This window comes from Ammospiza caudacuta, chromosome 2 (assembly GCF_027887145.1).
Source record: "Ammospiza caudacuta isolate bAmmCau1 chromosome 2, bAmmCau1.pri, whole genome shotgun sequence".
NCBI classification, from domain to species: domain Eukaryota; kingdom Metazoa; phylum Chordata; class Aves; order Passeriformes; family Passerellidae; genus Ammospiza; species Ammospiza caudacuta.
The window spans coordinates 47015277-47036700 of record NC_080594.1 but is presented as its reverse complement, the minus strand read 5'-3'; the positions used below and the strand labels follow the sequence as shown (position 1 = coordinate 47036700).

Genomic DNA, 21424 nt, shown 5'->3' with positions numbered 1-21424 from the left:
CAAAGAGCACAGGTAATGTCCTGACATACAAAAGAAACTTGATACTTTTAGAGCAGTAGGAACTGACATATTTAAAGGCTTTTGAAACAAGGAGTCAGTTTGAGCAGAAGTTGGTGGGATAGTGCCATAAGTACCACCAGCATCCCAACCTCTGCCAAGGCTGGGCAGAGCAGCCACCTCGCTGGACATCACAAGGAGCTGGCATCCAGCTTAGTAAGGTGACTGATAATTTCTCATGACTTGGTGTTGGTGAACCTCTAGAGGTGAGGTTCCCTGGGTACAAAAGGCAACGCCTGCAGAGGGTTGGAAGCTCCTCCATCCAACTGTGGTTAGCTTGAAAGCTGCAATAGTTTTCCTCTTCTTGTGCACTACACAAATCTTTTAGAGAGAGGTGAGACAATAAAGGAATTTGTATCATGGAGTCAGTGACATACTGAGTAACTGGCAGAGATACTGGTGTGCTGTTCAGTGCATGCACTCCACTCCATGGGCATAGCAAGAAAATCATAACAAGGTGAGACGTCAGGTATAAAAGAATGAAGTGTCCATATATTGAAATTTTTTTTAAACACTTATATGCTAGACTTTGATTAAGAGAAAGAAACACATAGATACTTAAAATGACACAGAGAATTCAGGAAGATAGTAACATGTTGCATAGATGGAAAATTGAATACAACTTTTGAAGATAGAAAGCCTAGTAAGTATATTAAGCATCTGAGCAACATCACCATAGTGCCTAAGTGGATAAACAGGCTTAGCAAGAGATGGTATGCTTTAGTATAGATCTGATATGGGGGAGGCCTGCACATGTGTTGTGAGATTTTTGAGAAAGGCAGTACTGAAATAGTTCATCATCACGATTGTCAGTGCTGCACTTGTTTTCTGAAGTATGGCCAGAGTATGTACATGATACATGATGTAAATATCTGCATATATTACATAAGGTAAATTTCTTATGATGTGGATTATTCAGGAAAAATAATCCTAATTGCTTTCCTTTGAAAATTCAGCATTTTCTGAGTCCCGAATTTTGGAATTTAGCATGGTTTTTGCAGTGAAAGGTGCTGTATGTTACCAATTAATTGCCTTGATCCTGTGTGAGCCAGCAGGCTCTTGTCTCTGCATAGAGCCCCACTGTGTTGTTCAAGCTCTGTGTGTGGGCTCTAAACCTCTCAGCTGTCTTTGAAGTAGACATTCTTTTTCATCTGTTTTACATGTGGGAAACTGTTATGTAGGCTGATAATGTGTCTTTGCTCTCTGAAAATTCAGTAAATAATGTCAGACTTGAGAAGCATTCCACATTGTGCTTTTTTTAGCTTTAGAGTATGTTTCGTCTAAGGTAGTCTATTATCATCAAATACAAATTGCATCAGAGACAAAGCTTAGAAAAAGAATTGCTGATCCCCACTGTAGCTGTGAATTTCTTATTGACATTGTCTTTATAGCTCTGCTGCATTTTTTCTGTTTTGCCTTTGAATCTTTACTTGTTTGATAGACCAGTCATTCACCTTCATCCTCCTACTCTTTCATGAAGTACAGTACCACTTCACTGAAAGGTGGTGCAGACTTCTGCACCCTGAGGTGTTAACAAAAAGATACTTTATTCCCTTCTTATGTTGGATTATTTTCTCATTTTTGCATTTTGCCATATTTTATGCCACAAGGAACAATGTTCACGATGTGGGTGTCTCTTTGCTTTGAGGTTTAGCCATCCTTGAAAGCTGTTTACCGGTTCATGTGCTCCCTTGTCATGAACATTTTCTCTTAAATAACTTGGCATCATGACAAATTATTTAAAACCACAAGTAGATATTAGCTGTTTCTTTTAAGTTTTGGGGTTTTTTGCTATATTCATTGACTCACTTTTTCCATAGTGGAAGGAAAAAGGTAAAACTTATATAACACCCACTGTTTTTATGTTTTGATTGTAATCCTTGGATGATACACCATGAGCTATTTGATCTTTATTGACTCTGCCATCTAAGAGAAAAAAGAAGATAGGTAAAAACAAAAATAGTAATTGGAAATAGCTCCTGTGGAGCAAAGCTGTCATGAAGCAGATTGATTCAGCAGTGGCAAAGTTGCTTTATTGATTGTAAGTCCTTAGTAAATTAAAAAGAGGAGCAAATGCGTTAATCTTCTGTGTGCGTGCGTGTTTGACAGTGACAATTGAGAATGCTCTGCCAGGATAAAGACACATAGAGCAGTGTGGGAATGTTTTCTACTTCAGTCAGCAGCAGGCTTGCCAGAGATAAGAATAGGGTTCTTCAGAAATCCTTCTGGATTGAATGTTCTTTCCTGTGCTGTAAACAAAGGACAGAGGAAGTATTTGTGCTTGGTTTTTTAAGCATTCAGGTGCAATTAGTCTAGGTAAAGAAATGAAACATAGCAATTATAATAATTTTCTTCAGGTGTTCCTTAAATTTTATTCTCTGTCTCAATTGCAATGTCAAATTTGTTGTTAATAGATCAGTGCAAAACCTTAATATATTCTAGCTTAGGACCTCAATCTGCTTCATAAGCAAAAATTCAGTTTTGGATTTAGACTTTTGACTCTTTTAATTACCGCTAATTACTTAATGTCATTGCCCATTTGCAAGTAAATTAATAGTTTGTTTATGTTTTCCTTCCCAAATCATCACAGCTTTTCATAAGGATGAAATTCAGTTAGATGGGGAGCAGCTACATAAAGTGACATTATAGTACAGAAGCTTTCCCTTCCCAGAAAAGCTGGAACAGAGCTGGGATTCTGTTCTGATGAGAACTAGATGTCACCAAGATGAATTCTTGCTTTTTAGCCTCAAATTCTGCACCATCAGAAATGTATTTATTCTTGGGTTAGTGTTGTTGAAATTCAGCCAGGAGAACAGGCTCTTCTCTTGTTTATTTTCCTGCCATTGCTGCCTGAAAATCCAGCTGCTGGGGATAGTTTTGTGGCCTCTCATTCCCAAGGTGTCACCTGCCTGTAGAACACTCTGAACCTCTGTTTTGGATGCACAGTTGTTTACAGGACAGGGTTTGAGGAACATCTCCTATGAAGAGACTCTGGGGTCACACAGATGGTGGGGGAAAAGGAATTGGAGATGAATGAGGTAAAACAGCAGAGAAGGCAGGGAGCTGGAGATACTGTTGTTTCCCACTACTTCGTATGGAGTCACCAGCCTGGCATGCTGAAGTGAAAGGGAACAAGGTCCTCTTGGGGGACCCATTAAAGGTCTCCTCATTGATTCATGAGGATAAGGTACTGTTTTTTAATATCATCTGCAAGAATAGAGCTTTTTAGTTACTACTGACTCAGAAAGAGGGCCAGTGGGGCAACAGGATTCCTTCCAGGAAGGAATCTAGACATTCTTGTGTTCTTATTATATCATACTGCTGAAGAACCCAGACTCTCTCTTGTCCCCTCACTCATGTCCCCAGCAGCAGTGAGCCAGAGAGGCATAATACAGACTGAGGCATCATCTCACCCATTTCATCTGACCACTTCACTCCTCTTTTTCTTTCTTTACTTGCTGGTCCTGTTTAGTTATCTTCTGATTTATTTGCCTTTCCAGACAGCTGCATCTTTTTGCAGAGACTTGTTGATATTATGCTTTACAGGACAGCATCCCCATGAGATTTGTAAAGTCCACTGTATTTTCTCCTTTCTCACCACATGCTTCTTTGAGGTTTCCTAGAAGAAATTGCAAACTCTGAAGGAAGGAGTACAGTAGCAAGTGGCTGCCATTCATCTCTTTGTGCAGCTATTGAAGCATTTCATGATCATTAATCAGAGCTTATAGTTATGCTTTATTTCTCTTCCCTGATATCTCTCTACCCCTTCCAACCCCACTGTTTGTCACCTTTATCACTTTTTGCCTTAGATAGCCCAACAGGAGAAGCTGTGTCACTCTGAGTGGTAGTACAGCATAAATAATTTTTTCCCTAAAAAATGTAAATGCCACTGTGCTTTGCTTCAGTGTGCACAACATTAAATAGTAATTGTTGTTAGTGGCAATTTGTAGTGTTTAAGAGTCTTGCCTATTCAGTCTCTGTCATGCTGGGTTTTTGTGCTGAATGACTGATTGTTGCACCACTTTTTCTTTGTGAAGCACATCTGTACGCAGAAGGAGAACTGCCTAATTTGTTTCAATCTGGCATACTGGAGTAAGTCTGCTTTTAAATTGCATACTTAGTAGGTTACAAATCAGATGGCAACACTTTCATGGTGGTAATTCTCCAGTGTACCAGGAACTGCTGACTTGAGTAGGTTTTGACCACTTTTCCTTTTCAGTAAGTCTTCTGTAACTCATTTGGCTTGCTTAAATGACCTGCTCCTTATTTTCCACAGCAAGAGTTTCTCTCATTTGGGAAATGTAAAAGGATAACATTCCTAGCCCAAGCAGAAGCAAAATGTAGCACTGCCCTCTGGGCTGTGAAATTGGAATAAAGCTGAAAGCGTTACCTCAGTATATAGCCATGGCTGGAAGCCAGATGACAGATAATAAAAGGATGGTCTGTTAGTTAGCATGTTAGTCAGGATCTTGGGATGTGCTTGTTGTGCTTCAAATCTCCAAGAATGTGGGCAGGTTGGAAATTATTTCTCTCACCTAATACTGTTTATCTGCATGTTATGTATCTACTGAGCTAATTGTCTCAGCTCATCCACTGTGAGCAGATAGGCAGTTCCAGAGGGCATGGGGTCATTCCACATCACTTAGCTCTACATTTTACACTAGGATGAATAACCCTGTGGAGAAACTTGTCTCTCTGTGTAGACATCACAAAAAGACAGTAGCTGATGGCCTTAGTCCAGGTACATAATTTTCAGATGCTTGAGATACAGCAAATGAGCCTTCTCTTCCTCTCATGCAGCTGCCTTTAGTTGTGGGATAGCAGTCCTTTCCTGCCTCACAGGTACACAGAGATTGAACAGTGCTACTGTTCTTACAAAGTGTTTACTGTGAAAAGAAATTACTATGTAATTATAATTATCTCTATATGCATATATTTGTGACTGCCTGAGATTTGAACATTGTGCTGAAAGGGAGGGAGTTTTAGGACAGGGGACCTGGAGGCTTTTGCATCCCTAGGAAATATGTAGCTGTTTCATAGTAATATTCAGTTGAACACATTAGAGAAACAAACAAAGCTAGGACTTAAGAATACCTGGCTTGTATATGAAGCTCTAGAAGTCATGCTCTTTCATGGTGACTGATTTTGTTTCTTTTTAGATTGTGATGGATTTCAAACACCCTGATGGCCATACAGTGGCAATTATGTTGCCCCAATGCAGTTTATTGGTGATGACTGGAGAATCCAGATACCTGTGGACACATGGGTATGTGTAAGAGTCCCTGCATTGCTGAAAATAGAGGAGTAATAAATGTTGTTTGTTTGGTTTTTTAAAGACACTCTGTGTTTAAAATTGCCTGAAAGAAATCAAGTCAAGTTTTATAATTAATATCCAAATTCACTCCTCTGCTCAGATGCTGCTTAGGTTAAATTGAAAAACTTGGGGATTTAGGGAGCTAATTGCCAGTCCCTGAGGTGTAGTTTCCTGCTGCTGTCGTAAGTTTCAGTTGGAGATCATTCTCACATCTGCAGTGTGAAAGTTCTCAATGACTCTGAGCTGGCAAAGAATTGATTGTAGTGCAATTAGTGTCACCATTCCCTTTCTCTCTTTTCAGCCCACAACTTTCCCCATTAGATTACAGATGCCAAAGGCTTGAGAGAGGGACTTGAGAGTTTAAAAGATTGACTTCCCCTGCACTGAGAGCTTGAGGGTGGCAGAGGGGAGTCTTCCTGAGCTGCTCCCAGCTACTTTAGGGACACTTTACTACTGGTAAGAGTGCATTGAGCAGTTTTGGGACGCTGCTAAGAGTATTTATTGAAATACATCTTGAGGCTGTGCTTATTGTAGAATTTAAATACATGCTTTTTAAATCATGCACCACTGGGAGATACTTAAAATTGGAGTGCTGAAATTGGCAAAAAGGCTAAAACCTTGCTCAGCTCTGAGTGTGACAGTAATGCATTTCAGGAGCATATGGCAACCCTGTATTGGACAGAAATGCCCATAGTAAGCATTTCTTCCTTTGTTTGACCCAAGCCATCACTGATTTAGCAGTCAGTTGGAGGCACTAATTACATTCTGTGTCAATTAAACACCAAATCCTTTTATTGGCAGAAATTTTTCTGCCTTTTAATTTTGCTGGTTAATATGTATTATGAAAACAGGTGAATATGAAATCCCTAATAACCTTTACAGTGTTAATTTTAGAGAGCTCCTATACCACCTGTATATTCCCTTGTTAAATTAAATAAAGTTGTAAAAAGCACTTGATACTTCTGATGTGCCTCAGTATAGAAGCCCAGGGCAGTGAACTCCCTTGTTGTTGGACATACAGGACTGAATACAGATACCAGCATTGTAATCTTCTTATGCTGTCCTGTCTAATACCGTCAGCTGCCTTTTGGAAAGGTCACGTACAGCTCTGAGAACACAGTGCAGTTTCCGTGTCAGTGCCATTGCTGACCAGGGAAGCCGGTGGCCGGTCCCCAACCCCAGGCATCAGGCAGCTCCATGGGCTGTGCTGAGGCCAGTTTGGAACACCAGCCCCAGGTCAGGGTAGTGGCTGTGCACAGACAGAGCTGGGCATGCATCTGAGGCTGTAACTGGAACAAGGGCCAGGGGGACAGCCTCCATTTAAACACAGGGAAAGGAGGGCTCGCCCCTTCTGAGGCCTCAGCTTCCTCTAGGGCTACCAGCTCTGCTCCTTCCAAGCCAGCCCTGGGCAACCACACTCCCAGGAGGCAGAAGGATACATGCTGGGCACTTACAATACTGGCCAGAAGCCACTGAAGTTGGAATAGTGTATCTGTCTATTGAAACGTGGAATGAGATTATTACCTAACTCCCTTGTACCTTCAAGTGATTGTTGTCTTTCAAGAACTTTCATGAATAAACTACATAGAAAATGAAGGTCCCAGAACTTTCTACTCATGTACAAATGGTTTCTGTGCTGGTTTTTGTCCACCTTTCCTAAATATATTTCTTCTATATGTTTTTATAAGCAGTAATGGGTCAAGATACTCACCTGGAGTAAGCTTTGCATGATGCCGCCAGAATGTCATATTGTAATCAAAATTAAAATCATCAGCACGAAGTTGTAACTAATTCACTTGCATACATAACGTCAAAATAGATTTAGTAACATTTGTGATGCCTTTTATCTGCACTTCAGAAGTCAAATTGTAAGAGCACAAGAGTCAGTTTTGAAATTAATCTGGACATGTTTACAGTGTGTATGCTTGGATGCCAAGGAATTAGAGACTTTCTTTTGACCCCATTAACAAAGTGCACAGGAGAAGCATTTTTATTCAGTTCTCTGTGAAAGGGAAACACATGGTTTAGAAATAAGCTTATGCAGTGTCATCAAGGAGGACAAAAGATGTATTCTCTTTTTGACTCATAGGTGAAAGTAGAATTCTGACTTTTCTGATGAAATTCATTAGTCATGTTTTTCATATTTGGTTGGATAACTTGGCAAAACTATATTCCTTGGCGCTGCAATAGTAAAACCACTCTGTGCTGAGCAAGAGGGGGTGGCAGCATTTTATTTTTGACATTGGGAAGTCCTTGTAATAGTAATGAAAGGAAATGAGAGAGAGGAACAAAGCCCAGGAGAGACAGGAGATGCACAGTGCAGTTGTTCACCACCCAGTGACTGATGCCCAGCCCGTCCCCCAGTTCATACACTGAGCAGGATGCTCTCTGGTGTGAAATATCCCTCTGGCCAGTTTGGGTCAGCTGGCCCGGCCGTGCTCTGTCCCTGCTTCTTGTGCCCTCTTCACTGGCAGAGCATGGGAAACTGGAAAGTCCTCACTTGGACTAAGCATTACTGAGAAACAACTGCAACATCAGTATGTCACCAACATTAATCACATACTAAATCCAAAACACAGCACTGCTGCTGTTAGCACAGATGCTTAGAAGGAAATTAACTCTATCCCAGCCAAAAACAGGACAAAAATAAATATATTTTAAAAAATATTTATTAAAAAAGTACTAGACAAATAAACAATCAAGCTTTATGGAAGAAAATGGAGGGAGGGAAGGGAAATGTAATTACATGCAATTAAACAACACTTCAATTCATATTATTAATGTGTCATCTCTTTTCTCTCTGAAATTGAATAAGTTGAAAACTGAGTGGCAGAAATATGTTAAATAGGACGTTGTAATCATATTTCTCTCAGTGTAGGGATTCCCTTCTTACAAAGATGGATTGTGGTATTTTTTTCTGATGCAAATGGAATTATTCCTTTACTTTGTGTTTCTTTATTTTAGGATCACACCCAGAAAATATGATGTTGTTCAAGCATCAGAACTTGGGCAAAAGGTTAGAACAATCACTGCTGATGTTGAGGATTTAACATTAAATCGAAGGGAAACAAGGACTTCATTTACATTCAGGAAAGTGAGGAGAAGCCCTTGCAATTGCAGTAAGTGTCTTGAGGCAAGCTTCAAGTCAAAATTGCTATTTGTCACCAATAGGTAGCTTTTTTTGCTTTGGGAAAATAATTTGATTCTTTTGGGTAGTTTTGGCAGTCATTATAGGTATTCCTGGATGGTTCATAGCATTTTATATGGCTTGAATTGCTTGCATTCATGTGGTTGCTGGAGTTTCTCTATACAGAAAAGCATTTGGCTTGCTTCAGAGCCAGGCAAGTAATCTGGAATCTTCTGTGTCATTGGCATTTCAAGTGCTTAATAATGTAACAAAATAGAAATAATTACTATTCTTCAAGTTTTTTCCTCAGTTTTGATTTTTTTTGTTTTTGAAGGAGCCTCTAATTTTGAGAATATAGGTACATTAGAGAAGAAGAAGTAGTCATATCTGCTGTGACAGAACCACGTAAAGTGCCTTAGGGCAGTAGAAATAATAATAGACAGGTGGCTCAATGAATACATGGAACTGAAGTCCATTTATGCCCTTAAAACAGAATTTCAGAGCTGAATTGCAATGATGTCGTGGTCTTTGGCATTGAGAGCACTATCTCAGTTTTGAGAACATAAACATCATTAACATAGCAGATTAATGATCACTGCAAACAGCCTCTGGTACATGTGGGCTGGTTACTTATTTTCAGGTCATCAAACACTTATGTAGTTTGACCTGTGTTTCAGTTTTTAAAAGATACAGGAGGATTGAAACATTTTTTGCATTTTAATATTTCACTTTTAATTTAATTTTAGTAAATATTCTTAATCAAAGAGGAATTGATTTAAAATTAATATTTTGTATCTGTTGCTGTATCTAGTTTACCCATCTGTCTGTGACAGCCAGAAAGGACAGCAGAGACCAGTGCAGCCCTCATTTCCCCAGAATGAGATGGAGGCCTCAAAGCTGGAGCAAGAATATGTACACAAGGTGTATGAAGAGATTGCCACACACTTCAGCAGTACCAGGCACAGCCCATGGCCCCAAATTGTGGAGTTTCTCAGGTCCCTGCCAACAGGGTCAATAGTGGCTGATATTGGTTGTGGCAATGGGAAGTACCTTGGCATCAATGAGGATTTGTACATGGTAAGTAGTAGCTCCTATCATTTGTTTTCACTGGTTCTGGTATTTATTCTGTCATGCACTTGCTGGAAGTTCAAGCTGGCATTGCAAGAATGCCAAGAACAGAAAGCTATTTCCTGGTCCAAGATCAAGTACCAATTGTCTAAAGTTTCCACTTGTATTCTTTATGTGCTTTACCTTTTTCTTTTTTTCAAAGCCACTGCTGCTTTATAATTCAAAATATGTTGAGAAATATAGTAATGGATGCAGCAGATTGAAAAATTGTAATGGATGGTTTAGCCTTTCTTGTGATTGGTGTTGAATAAATTTATTAAAGGGTTGGACAATCTGAATGCTTCCAATGAAATTTTCATTTGTTTGGTGAGTGGGTGAAATCTTCATGGGCAATGCTATTTTTCATAACCTCTGTGGCCTGGTGACATGTCTCACTTGTGAATGATGTCATGTTTGGCTGTTCTACCTCTGCCTCTTTGCACAGGCCCAGTAAATATGCCAACATAAAATTCACAGGGAGCTTTCAACTTTGGTACAGACTTCTGGCCTTTCACTCCCTTTTCTTCACTTTTAGACAGTTCTGACATAATTCTTCTCATTTTCTTTCTTTCACTGTCTTACAGTCTGTACTTAGTCCAGTTTTACAAGATTATGTATGTACAAATATGAACCAAAAGATAGCTTTCACTGCAAATATTTAAAAGATCCTATTTGGGGGAATTCAAAAAGAGTCAAACTTGCCCTTGTTTTAAGCCAAGAGAAATCTCAGAGAAGTGTGTGTTATGGTATCTGCTCTCTTTCGTTCCAGGATTGTCTGATTCTTTCACATGTTTGTCCTGTGTAACACTCTGAAATCCGTCAGACTTGAAAACTTCTATGTAGGGCAAGGCATTCATTATTGATAGTAAAACTTGGAGTTGTTTGTCTTTTTCAGGAGTTTCTGTCCTGTTATTTATATTCAGCTAAAAAAGAGAAGTTGTTATTTACAATGCTGTTTGTATTAGTAAATTATCTCCCTTACTGTTCTTATGGGCTAGAACAACATCAACCAATTAATAAGTAGGCATCTTTATTGCAGCCTGACTGCTGCAGCCCAATTATTAATTTCAGTATGTTTCAGTCTTTTTGTCTTTCAGTCTTGACTGCTGTAAGAAAAATCAGCAAGCCTAACTAGAGAGGAGAAACATTTATTAGAGTATCATGAGGGTTGACTGCTCCTAGAATCGATCTGGTAAATTGCAGTTGCTGAGGTTTGTGGTAGACTTGTAAAGTGAAATTAATGCAAGATACTGTATTCAGAAATTGCCAGCATCAGTCTGTTTTCTAGACACAATTAACAGCTAAGGAAAGGAAAGATCACATATTGGCTGGCAGTAAAAGTAAAGCCAGATCCTCTCTGTTACTTTAGGAGTTACCTAATTTCATGTGTGTCTGCAGGAGAAATAAAAACCATAAAAAATAACAATGAAAGGGAGGAAACTATTAAAGAAGCAGTTGAAACAGTTGAAAAATAGAATCTGGGAATTGCTTCATTCAGTTGGCCTTCCTTGACGTTTTATTTTCCAGTGGTGACAACTAGTGGTTCTTAAATGGAGATAGACTCTAGGCTTTGCATTTGGTTGTTTTCATCTACAAGTCAGCACAGAGCCTCAGGAGAATGGGCTTGGCTCCTCCTTTCTACCAGATTTTTTTTTCTGTAGCAGCCTAAGTGTGGTTAAAGAAAACCCTGTGTATATTGTGTTTACAGATGTTTTTAAACTTTTGGCAAGGTATCTCAAGTGCTGTTCCACCTACCATGGTTTAATCATGTAGCTGAGGGAGAGGGATTACAGAATGTTTTATGTATCAGGTGCATTGTTGGGATAAAAGGAATGGTCTCTAGATGCAGGGCATCAGTTTTCTTCCTTATTTACTCATGTTTAGTTGGAAGAATAAAATCCAGGCATAACTTAGTAAACTCTAGGTCTCTTTTTTGTGCACAGTGTAATGGAGCTCTGAGCCCAGGTCCTGTTGGGAAAGAAGCAATAAAGCAGTGCTGTGAAATTAGGAGTTGTGTAGGAATTGGGAAAGGCACTGCTGGCACAGCTCTGCAGCTTGGGGTGTTTTGACTCAGAAGTACTGAAAACCTGAGGCAAGCATTTCCTGAAGGCAAGCAATATGCTTTTATGCTTTAAGTAGCAGTGCTATTGGTAGATCACAGCTAGGGTAGCTCTCTTGATGTTTTACTTTTCAGGTAGTGTCTGAAAACATCTCCACTGCAGCCTGTGCTGTTGTAGTTGATTCAGTTTCCCTGGATGATTAAAGGTGGCCTCATCTACTTGAGTATCCCGTGTGACAATGAAATGCACGAGTCCATCCGTGCTCAGCAAAAGTGACACTGCTGTAATGGCTGCATTATTCTGACACAGTGGGAGAGCAGCAATCCCCTGCCAAACAAATTCAGATTAAGGATGTATCAGCTAGAGATGGAATCCATGTCTGATGTAGCTAGCACAAAGGCTGGAGAAATGTTGAATTTAACAGTTTCAGATTACTTTTTCTGTCTCGCACACCTTGTTATTGTTTAAATGACAGCAAAAAAGAGACATGGTTTAGTGTTGTTTTTCCACAATTCTCTCCTCCCTTAATCTCATTTGGGGGAATTATTTTAACAGATTTTATTTAGGTGCTTTGAAGCTTAATAATCATCTCTGTAAGCAGGGCTTTTCTTTTTATGGAACAGTGTGTTCCAGCCTTAGCCATTCCCCTGATTACCACGAGGGTTTCATTGATGTTGTTGCAATGATCTCATTAATTTCTATGCACTTTAGCTTTGTCTCCTTATTTCCAGTGTTCAGGTAGGTGTGGTGATGTGTAAGTCTCTGCAGGAACATTCAAAATCCTCGCAAGGCTACAGCGTGAATGAAAAGCCATGGAAGTCTTTCAAATTTGTGGTTTACATTTTTAATTGAACTGATAAATTGCTGGGAAATTCAGTGGCAAATAACTGAAAATGCCATAGGGTAGATATGCTTTGTTTTTGTATAAAGAAATTTCTCTGCTTGACAGAGTACTGATGATAGGGGAAAAAATGCCAATAGAAGAGCCAGAATGATTTTCTTTAATACAGATATTCCTATTTCTGTTGTGTGTGTGTGTCATTCAGGGGTAATTGGTAACACAGTTTATATTTCACAAGACTTTTGCTCTGAGATGTGCACCGCTGTTTTCTTCATTACTGTCCCAAACTGAGATCTACTAGAACTATATAAAAATTTGATTTTTCCAGGGTGTGGGGAGGAGAGAGACTGAATATTTTCTGTGGTATAGTTGCATAAAGTTGGGTGGCTTTTAGTTCACTGGGTTTGTACAAATTGGGAATAGATTCTTCTCCCAAGGACTTTTTAGTAGTGGGTAAAAGCAGGAGGGACAAAACCAATTAGTAAATGTATACCTGGAGTAAGTTCACCATATCTTAGCAATTGAAGGGTGACAGAGATGAACCTTTCCTGCTTTTTTCTCTCAGTGAATAAGAGTCATTAAATGGGTGAGAGGTCTGAGAAGAGAGCTCAGAAGAAACTGGGCAAGAGCAGCACAAAACTAGAATAAAAGCTGAATTGCTCAACTTGATTCTGTTGCTCTGTCACTGAGAAATGAACTCCATGTCTTAGGCACAGCACTTTGCTTTCAGAGATACCCTGACTACATACAATGGAAAAGCAAAACACTACATGAAAGCAATGCTGAAAGCCTGGCTCAGATGAATTGTTTGCTGGAATGTAATTTGGTTTCTTGAGCTTCTCATGCTGTCAGTTATAGCTGAGGCTTGTCTCTGGAGAGCGACATAATTCCATTTCGTGGCTGTATTTCAGAATTAGATGTCGTTTTGTTCATTGCTCTGTAATGTGCTGAATAAATCAGGTTCCCAGATACTTACATGAACTAAGTCTACCAGGCTGAGTTAGTTATAATGAGATAATATAGAAAGAAAACACATAGTGGTGGGTAACCTCAACCTGTCTTTACTTATCTTTTTTTCAGCATGTAAGAGGGTTTATCTTTTGCAGATTTGTAGCATAACTACAAAGCAAGCTATTTATTAGTGTCTTTTTCCCCCAGTGATCTATACCAAACCACTGCATTGAATTGATTTTATAAAATCTACTTTAGCTACTCCTTGCTGTAAAGGTGGAGGTGAAGGTGCATGGGAACATGAAGGAGCAGGATGGCATAAATGCCTATGTTACCCATTTCCAGGAAGTCAGTACAGAGCTGCTGAACACTTAGACAAGTCACAGGTGTTATATACTAATACAGATTTCCTGTCTTCAGGTAAGAGTTGGATGCAGTTAATATTTATCCTTATACACTGAAAATCAGTGCCTGAAATCCAAATGGATTTCAGTCACGGTAACTGTCAGTGGCCACTCTTGAGCTCCTGTGAGCCATTGTTTACATCACAAATAGTGGTGAAGAGATGGTGAAGAGAGGTACTTCTCAGAAAGGGATGTGGGAATGGATGTCTGGAGCAAAATCTGAGAAGCCAGCCTCCTTTATGGGAATTTTGAAAGGTGTGGAGTGACTTGCTGAGAGGTGGACTTGCTGAGGTAGACTCAGCTGAATAATCAGCCATGCTATTTGAGATATATATGAGAAATTGTGGAGTTTGAGAAAGGAATTTGATTTGGAAAGCTGAGGTATAAGAAATGATTGAGAAGAATCATAGATAATAAGAAATAGAAAGCCTAAGAACATACACATATAGCTTGACTCACCAACAGATGTACTAGATTCTTCTGGGTTTGGACACTGGACTAATATTAATTCATCTGCCTTTCTCCACTCTTCTGGAAGAGATGCCAGCAAAGACACTAAATATCCTGTCCTGAGCATTGGAAATAGAGATATGAACTGGCAAAAATGAAAGCTTTCCAGCTATATTTTGAGATTAGTTTTAAATGTTTTGATTATATATTTAATTAGAGAGAGAAAAGCCTGTTCTCAATTAAAACAGTCCTTTGAACTCTTCTGTAGATAAAATTTCATCAAATCAAAGCTTTTTCATGCTTTAAAATTTAAAAATTGGTTCGTAATGGTATTGGGAAAAGTTGAGTTTGGGATCTCTGCCCCTTGCTGTAAATGTTTTCTGTACTCATAAAAACCACAGATAGACTAATTTAAGGTAGCTTTTTGCTACCTTATTGGTTTTTTAAGTGACTGAAACAAGTGTATTTTGGTTTTTAATGAATGCATGTTTCTTGTAAGTCAGAAGATGCAGGAATGTGTTGATTATCATTATTTTGAAATATCACTTAGAGATAATTCTAGAAAGATGCTAAAGTTACCTAGTCTCAATGCCAGGCATCTGTGGTGATTCTTTTGTTCACCATTTATGCATATATGTATAGCACCTAGTGACCTGTTTACATATAAAACCACGTAAAGTTTTAGCCTAGAATACCTGTTGCAGAGCAGCTGTGTGTTCAAAGTGTTCTGTTTCAAGGTCTCCATTTTCACTGTGAAACAGCATCTTTTTGCTTTGGATTTATATTTGCTTTAGAAAGTATGTCAATACAAGTAAACCTGACCTCAAAATATTTGCTATAATTTAGATGCAAATGAGAACTTTGCAATCTGGCAGTCATGCCTTTGTTCTCATTCTCAGTTTTTTGGATTTCATCAACATACATTGTAGTCCTTTTCAAGGTCATTTTGGGAACGGGGGATTGTGTTCCATTATCCAGCCCATTTTCACTCTAGATGTGGAGGTCCAAAGCAGTTCTTTCTGGGAAAGCTTGACATCAGTGGAAGCTCCAAGTTTTCTTCTTCGTCCTTCTGCCAGCAGTGAATTTGATGCTTTGAGTTTTATTATTAAGTACTGCAAGCCAATGTCTTAATTGCAGAAGTCGTTAAAGGTACTGGTAATGAGATGTGCAATCACTAACATGCAGGTTGTCAGAGTAATTTAAAGACACTTCAGTTGGCTGCCAGTGTAAAATGATGGGGATTTGTTTGCATTCAAGTAAGCAAGGGTTTCCTTTTTTTAATTCATAAACAACACAATTCACTCAGTTCTTCAGTAAATGCAAGAGACCAAGGAATGAGTGTGAAGAAAGCAATGTTAGGATTGATCTTTTCAGGTCTGTTTATTGTTAATTGGCTAATATGTACATATTTGTAGGTTTTAGTGGAGGATTATTCTGTATTGTCAGGTTGGCATTTTCACAACTGTTTCATTTACTTTGGATCAAAAGTCAGGGACCTGAGTAGAAGGCAGCTCACTGGTAAGCTTTCACTGGAGCAGAATTCTGGTTTTCTTCAAAACTGTGGTGGTAGGCTGAAAGATAAAAGGACTTGAACAGATAAAATGAAAAATTATGATGGAAAATAAATATGTTTTCATTAATCATTGCAAAAGAGGTTTTTAATTTTGGTGGTGCTGTTGTCTCTTCTGGGTTGATTAAGCAGGGTGAGTTTTTTGCTATTCTTCCTGCGTCAAAGACGGTTTGGTATTCTTTCAGTGTCAGATGCAATAAACACTGTCAACAGTAATTATTTAGGATTCTGAACCTGTTCTCTACTATCTACTTGTTGCTAGTCATTGAAAACAAATGATAAATTAATAAATTTATTATTCTGATACATGCAGAGTTTGGTATACAACCTGGTAGCAGGGCTTTGGTTTGCGTATTCAGTATGCATGGCAGACATGAAAGCAAGGGTGGCACATGCCTCACTATTTCTTTCAGAAGGTGTTTTGATCAATTGTTTTTATGCAAGCATGTAAAAAACACTTCTAGATGCTGATTTTTCAAAGATGGTAAGTTTTGTCTTACGCCTTTGATGTGGACCCTGGGCAAACATAGCGGGCTGACTGAGGGGTTTAAAAGGGGAAAAAAAACAATGTTTTATTAGGTATTCAGAAATGGTTCTAGGGGTCACTTCACTGGACTGTATAGAACCTTGTAAAATTATGTTGAGCTCAAATCTTTTGTGCATTGTGATAATGAGGGGTAAGAGAAAGACATCTGAGCACTTCCTCCCACTGAAATGACAAAACCTGGGTGACGACTGAAGCTGTATGCCATACTTTAGTGATACCACCAAAGTCACTGGATAATTGTTTAAACTTGTAGATCAGCTTTTGTGAGTTCACTATTTGCGTGCTTTAAATGTTGTCAAGTTAAAAATGGCAGTTGAAATGAAAAGAGCATACTGAGATTAGGTCACATCTCATTTTGCTCATTTCAAGACACCTTGAATGAATTTTGAAGTAAAGTTAGGTTGAAACCTGGTCTGTCTTAAGCTGGTTCAAAATGAGGGTGCTATAATGAGCTGTCTAATATCCAGTCTTTCATCTTTGTTTTCAGTCTGCATCAGGGTTGTTTTCTTTTTGTCTGTACCTGGGAACTATATACTCCTCTTAAGGCTATTTTCTCACACTTCTGTTCCCTCAGTAGGAGACTGTGATGACTCTATTACTATAAGCATCAAATGAAAATCATATTCCAGTCTTGTAATTATCCTCTCATGAAAAGCTTAATGAAACATTTTCTCTTCTAGGTTGGCTGTGATCGCAGCAAAAACCTGGTGGATATTTGTGGAGAAAAGCATTTCCAGGCGTTTGTCTGTGATGCCCTGTCAGTGCCAATCCGCAGCGGTTCCTGTGACGCCTGCATCTCTATTGCTGTCATCCACCACTTCTCCACAGCAGTAAGTCACCCCCCTCTGCTCCACTGTACTGTTGGGTTGCTGTGCAGAGCTGCTAATACTGCAATGCAAGCAAAGGCAAGAACACAATGGGAAGAAATCCAAGGTTTGCATTTGGTGTAAGCAGTGGTCAGAGCAGAGTTAAGCTACTGCTGCTTCTTAGACTTTCTGTTCACATTCTCCTCCTGCTTCTCAGATGCCCTTGCTCCCCCTGAAGCTTTGGTCTTATGTTTGGGTTTCATTTTCATGTGCTTGTAATTAATGACACTGGAGAAGGGGGCTCTGCTTTGTGAGTAAAGACATCTATTGTTTCCTGGGTCAGATATTGGGCTCTTGGACAGATCTTGTGATTTTGTGTTTTTTAATCTGTGCATTGGTTGTCCATCTCCAAACAAAAGGGAGACTGCTCACCAGACTGCTGTATCTCTGGGCTGGATAAGGTTCTCCTGGCAGGAACTGTGCCATGGTAACAAGTTTTTAGACTATCTTAGAGGGGCCCCATGGAGCTTTCCATACCATAAATGCAGTGAATGTTTCCAAATCCAGTAAAAAAAAAGTAGAAGGAACTCTGTTTTGGAGAAGGCTGACATATCTCTGTGTGGTCAGAGGACCTGTGTTTAAGCTGTAAGTCTGACTCCTTCAGCTGCAAACTTAGCCTGTGCATCATCAGGTGTGGTAGATTTCAATCTGGGATTTTAAATACTGAATCACCTTCTTGAAAAGGTGTCTGTCATTTCCAGGTGGGCTGAAATGTCCAAGAAATCATGCTCAGCACAGAATTATTTTCAAATGGAAAGAGATTAGTAGAATCATTGAGGTTGGAAGAGACCTTTAAGATCATCAAGTTCCACTGTTAACCAGCATTGCCAAGTTCACCACTAAACCATGTCCCTGAGTGCCACATCTACAGGGCAATGTGGTTAAATACCTCCAGGGATGGTGAACCCACCACTGCCCTGGACAGCCTTATTCCAGTGCTTGACATGAATGATGTCTTGATGAAGAAATTGTGTTTAGGAAAATGTCTTGGCTTGCACACAGTGATGGGCTATATTATGAATGAAAATAAATAGTGGGAAAAAACACGTCCTTTTCAAGTTTTATTGTATCTTGGGTAAGGAGAAACTCCTGCCATTCCATTCTCTTGTCTTCTTATTTATGTAGCAGCTTCACACTTTGGCTTTTCCTTTCCAGGAGCGGAGACTGGCTACTATCCGGGAACTAGTTCGGCTTCTAAGACCTGGTGGAACAGCACTCATTTATGTCTGGGCAATGGAACAAGAATACAAAAACCAGAAGTCTAAATATCTTAAGGAAAAGAATGGTAGTAAAAACAAAGACAGGGAAGTAAATGCTGACATAGCCCAGAGACCATTTAGTGACCAAGGGCCTGATAACAGCAGCCAAGACTCAGCATGTTCTGACCAACTCCTTAATGACTTGAAGGATGAAAGCTGTGGTGCCAAGCCAGCAGCAGACTTCAGACTGCCTGTTCACACTAACAGAACTTCCTTTCACTCTCAAGATTTGCTGGTTCCCTGGCACATGAAAGGTGGTACAAAAAAGAAAGAGGAAAGTGTTGATACAGTGGTGGTTCGAGGTGGCTCCAAAGAATTGCAAGAACTCAGCCCTGTTTTCCACCGCTATTACCATGTGTTCTGTGAAGGGGAACTGGAAGCAGTGTGCAGATCCCTGGATTGTGTGAGGGTTCAAAAGAGTTACTATGATCAGGGAAACTGGTGTGTGATTCTAGAAAAGTTGTAGCCTGTGATGCTTTCTCTACTATCTGTAGAGTTTTCTTTGTTTTTTTAAGGTGAAAGATATTTTGTGAAAGATATTTTTAATGCAGGCTGCAGCTGTTGCCTCTTTTAAAATAGCAGAATAAAGATTGTGCATTGAGGTAATAACAGTGGCTAGCACTGTGTGCATATGTTAACAAAACAATGGCCAAACTCAGCTACTACCTCTGCAGTGTTTGCTTTACTTCTCTGAATTACAGTGAAGAGGATTACATGGGAAAATACTGCCCATGCAAATCACCAAGACCAATGTTGAGCTTTTAAGACAGAGGGCCTAGTTCTCCCTTGTGTTACACCATTTTATATTGATGTAGCTGCAGTGTTTTTCCTGCAGTCCACAGCTAATTGGAATGGAGCTCTGGGCAGGAAAGGCAGAGCTGTTTGCTGTGTAAAATTGTGGATGAGGGAGGAGGGAATGATTGGCACATGAAGCAGTTAAACTGAAGAGTCAAACTGTTGCCTCAAGTTTGGTCTTGCCTGTTTTGGTGTCCGTGAGTGGTGACAGATCTCTTTCAGTTTGGAATTTACTCTCTTGGTTGGGGTAATAATGATTTCCTCAAAGGGAACTGAAAAGATATTGGGGATAGCACAGATGCTTTGCTCTTCCGTGACTCTCAAATACCCACAATTCAGCTCTTCATTGCAGTGTTTGTGAAAGCTCCTGTGAGGTGTGAGTTCCAGCCCAGCTGGAGCAGCCAGACCAGCTCTGCTACACACCTGCATTTCAGAGTGCGCATCTCTGTGCCTGTAGCATCAGGAGCTGTGGGGGTGGGGTGACACTGAGATTTCCCAGGGGAAAAAGGGAAAAATATTAAAGTGAAGGCAATATTGGCACAGGTTTTCTGGTGGGTATTTTCAACCTCTAAATGTTGGCAGTGGAGCAAGTTTTGTTTAATACACTTCAAAAGGGCAAAGGACTTGAGTAGAGGGGAACTGATGCTGGGCTGACTGACTCAGAGCAGCTCTTTTGGCTGTGGCCTGCAAGGACTAGTGCAATTTATTTGATACAACTCTTGCACTACCAAAGGAGTGTGACACCTGGAATGCATTTCTGAAGCTAAAATAATGGGCTGGCTTTTGTGGGATGAATGGCTGTTTGTGCCTGTGGAAACCAGTGCTACTAAACTATGCTGTTATATTGATTGATCACCTGTAAGTGTAGCAAGCTCTATGGTATTGGCAGGTTGTGGTGCTGTAAATAATGGCATTCAAACCAAGGTGCCCATCCTAAATCATGTGGGGACTTCAAGGACACCTTGGCTTACTCCTGCTTGCCTCCCATGTGCAAGTTAAAGGCTGCTGTGCTGGCAGCCTACTCACAGTCACCATTTCTCCTAGGCTCCCATCTTGTAATGGAGAAAATCCAAGGGGAACGAGAGCAGTAAGAGAGGAGCTTGCTGCCACCACAATTCACCTGGCCTGTGCTTTGTGTGCTGTCTGCTTCCAAAGAGCCTTGGGAAAGAAGGTCTCATTCCTCAGCTGCACATGTAGCAGCAGCCTTGTCCTAATGATTCCTTCCCTTTGGCCAACAAAGGAAACATATCTGTAGCAATGAGCCCTCTTGGGCATGGTCAGGGGCTGATTTGCACATATTCAATGAATATCCCATAGCTGGAAACATGTCTTGCATAAAGGCCTGAGCTGGCTTTAGTACTGGGACACAGTGTTTGGGTGCAAGAACTCACTCCTTTCCCAGCTGGACTGTGGCACCCGAGCTAACCAGTTCTACACGATGTCAGTGTGTCACTGGTGAGAAAGGGCAGGGAGAGCCTCTGCCTGGTGTCTGTGCAGTGACTAACTCACTAACCTGGGCTCCCTATTATTTCTGATTATGTGGATTGCATTTATATAGAATAAAGGAGGAAGACACATTTCTGAAGCTCTGTGCCTGCATGGCCCTGTGTTTGCTGGTGCCAGGACTCCTGCTGAGCACACAGCAGCTGCTGTTGGGTTTCTACATTGCCTGTAGCTGCATTTTTAAAAGAATATACAGTGTTCTGTAAAGGAACAATTACTCCTTGAAAGTCCTTCTGAAGTGCTGCCATATCATGACCTTGTGTGACAAATTAGGAATCAGTCTGCAGTTGTGCTTGATTAGGCAATGTACCCTTGTTCTGACTGAGGATAGCTCAGAGGTGCTGCCTCCAAATTCACTGCTGGCTCTGACTGCACACAGGGTTAAGCACTGTTCTAACCTGGGGCTCAAATGCATCAAGTAGACAAAGCCGGAATAATTAAATGTGGACTTTATGTAACACTGATCTATTTTTTGCAAGCCCTGTGGCTCCTGTAGAGCTTTCCTGCTTTCCCTCTGTTTCCCTGGCAGAGGCAGCATTAGGCAGTGTCTGGGGTCACACTTAGCATTTCTTG

At 40.1% G+C, this 21424-nt stretch overlaps 1 protein-coding gene across 1 annotated transcript in view; it reads left to right on the top strand.

The window, feature by feature from the left end:
• ALKBH8 (alkB homolog 8, tRNA methyltransferase) overlaps positions 1–19156 on the top strand; it is a 43528-nt gene extending 24372 nt beyond the window's left edge. Inside the window, exons 9-13 of the mRNA XM_058799951.1 lie at positions 5217–5323; positions 8336–8490; positions 9310–9575; positions 17109–17258; positions 18450–19156. Coding sequence (XP_058655934.1) covers positions 5217–5323; positions 8336–8490; positions 9310–9575; positions 17109–17258; positions 18450–19019 — 1248 coding nt within the window. The 3' untranslated portion in view covers positions 19020–19156. The remainder of the gene's footprint in view (positions 1–5216; positions 5324–8335; positions 8491–9309; positions 9576–17108; positions 17259–18449) is intronic.
• The last annotated feature ends 2268 nt before the right edge of the window (positions 19157–21424 follow it).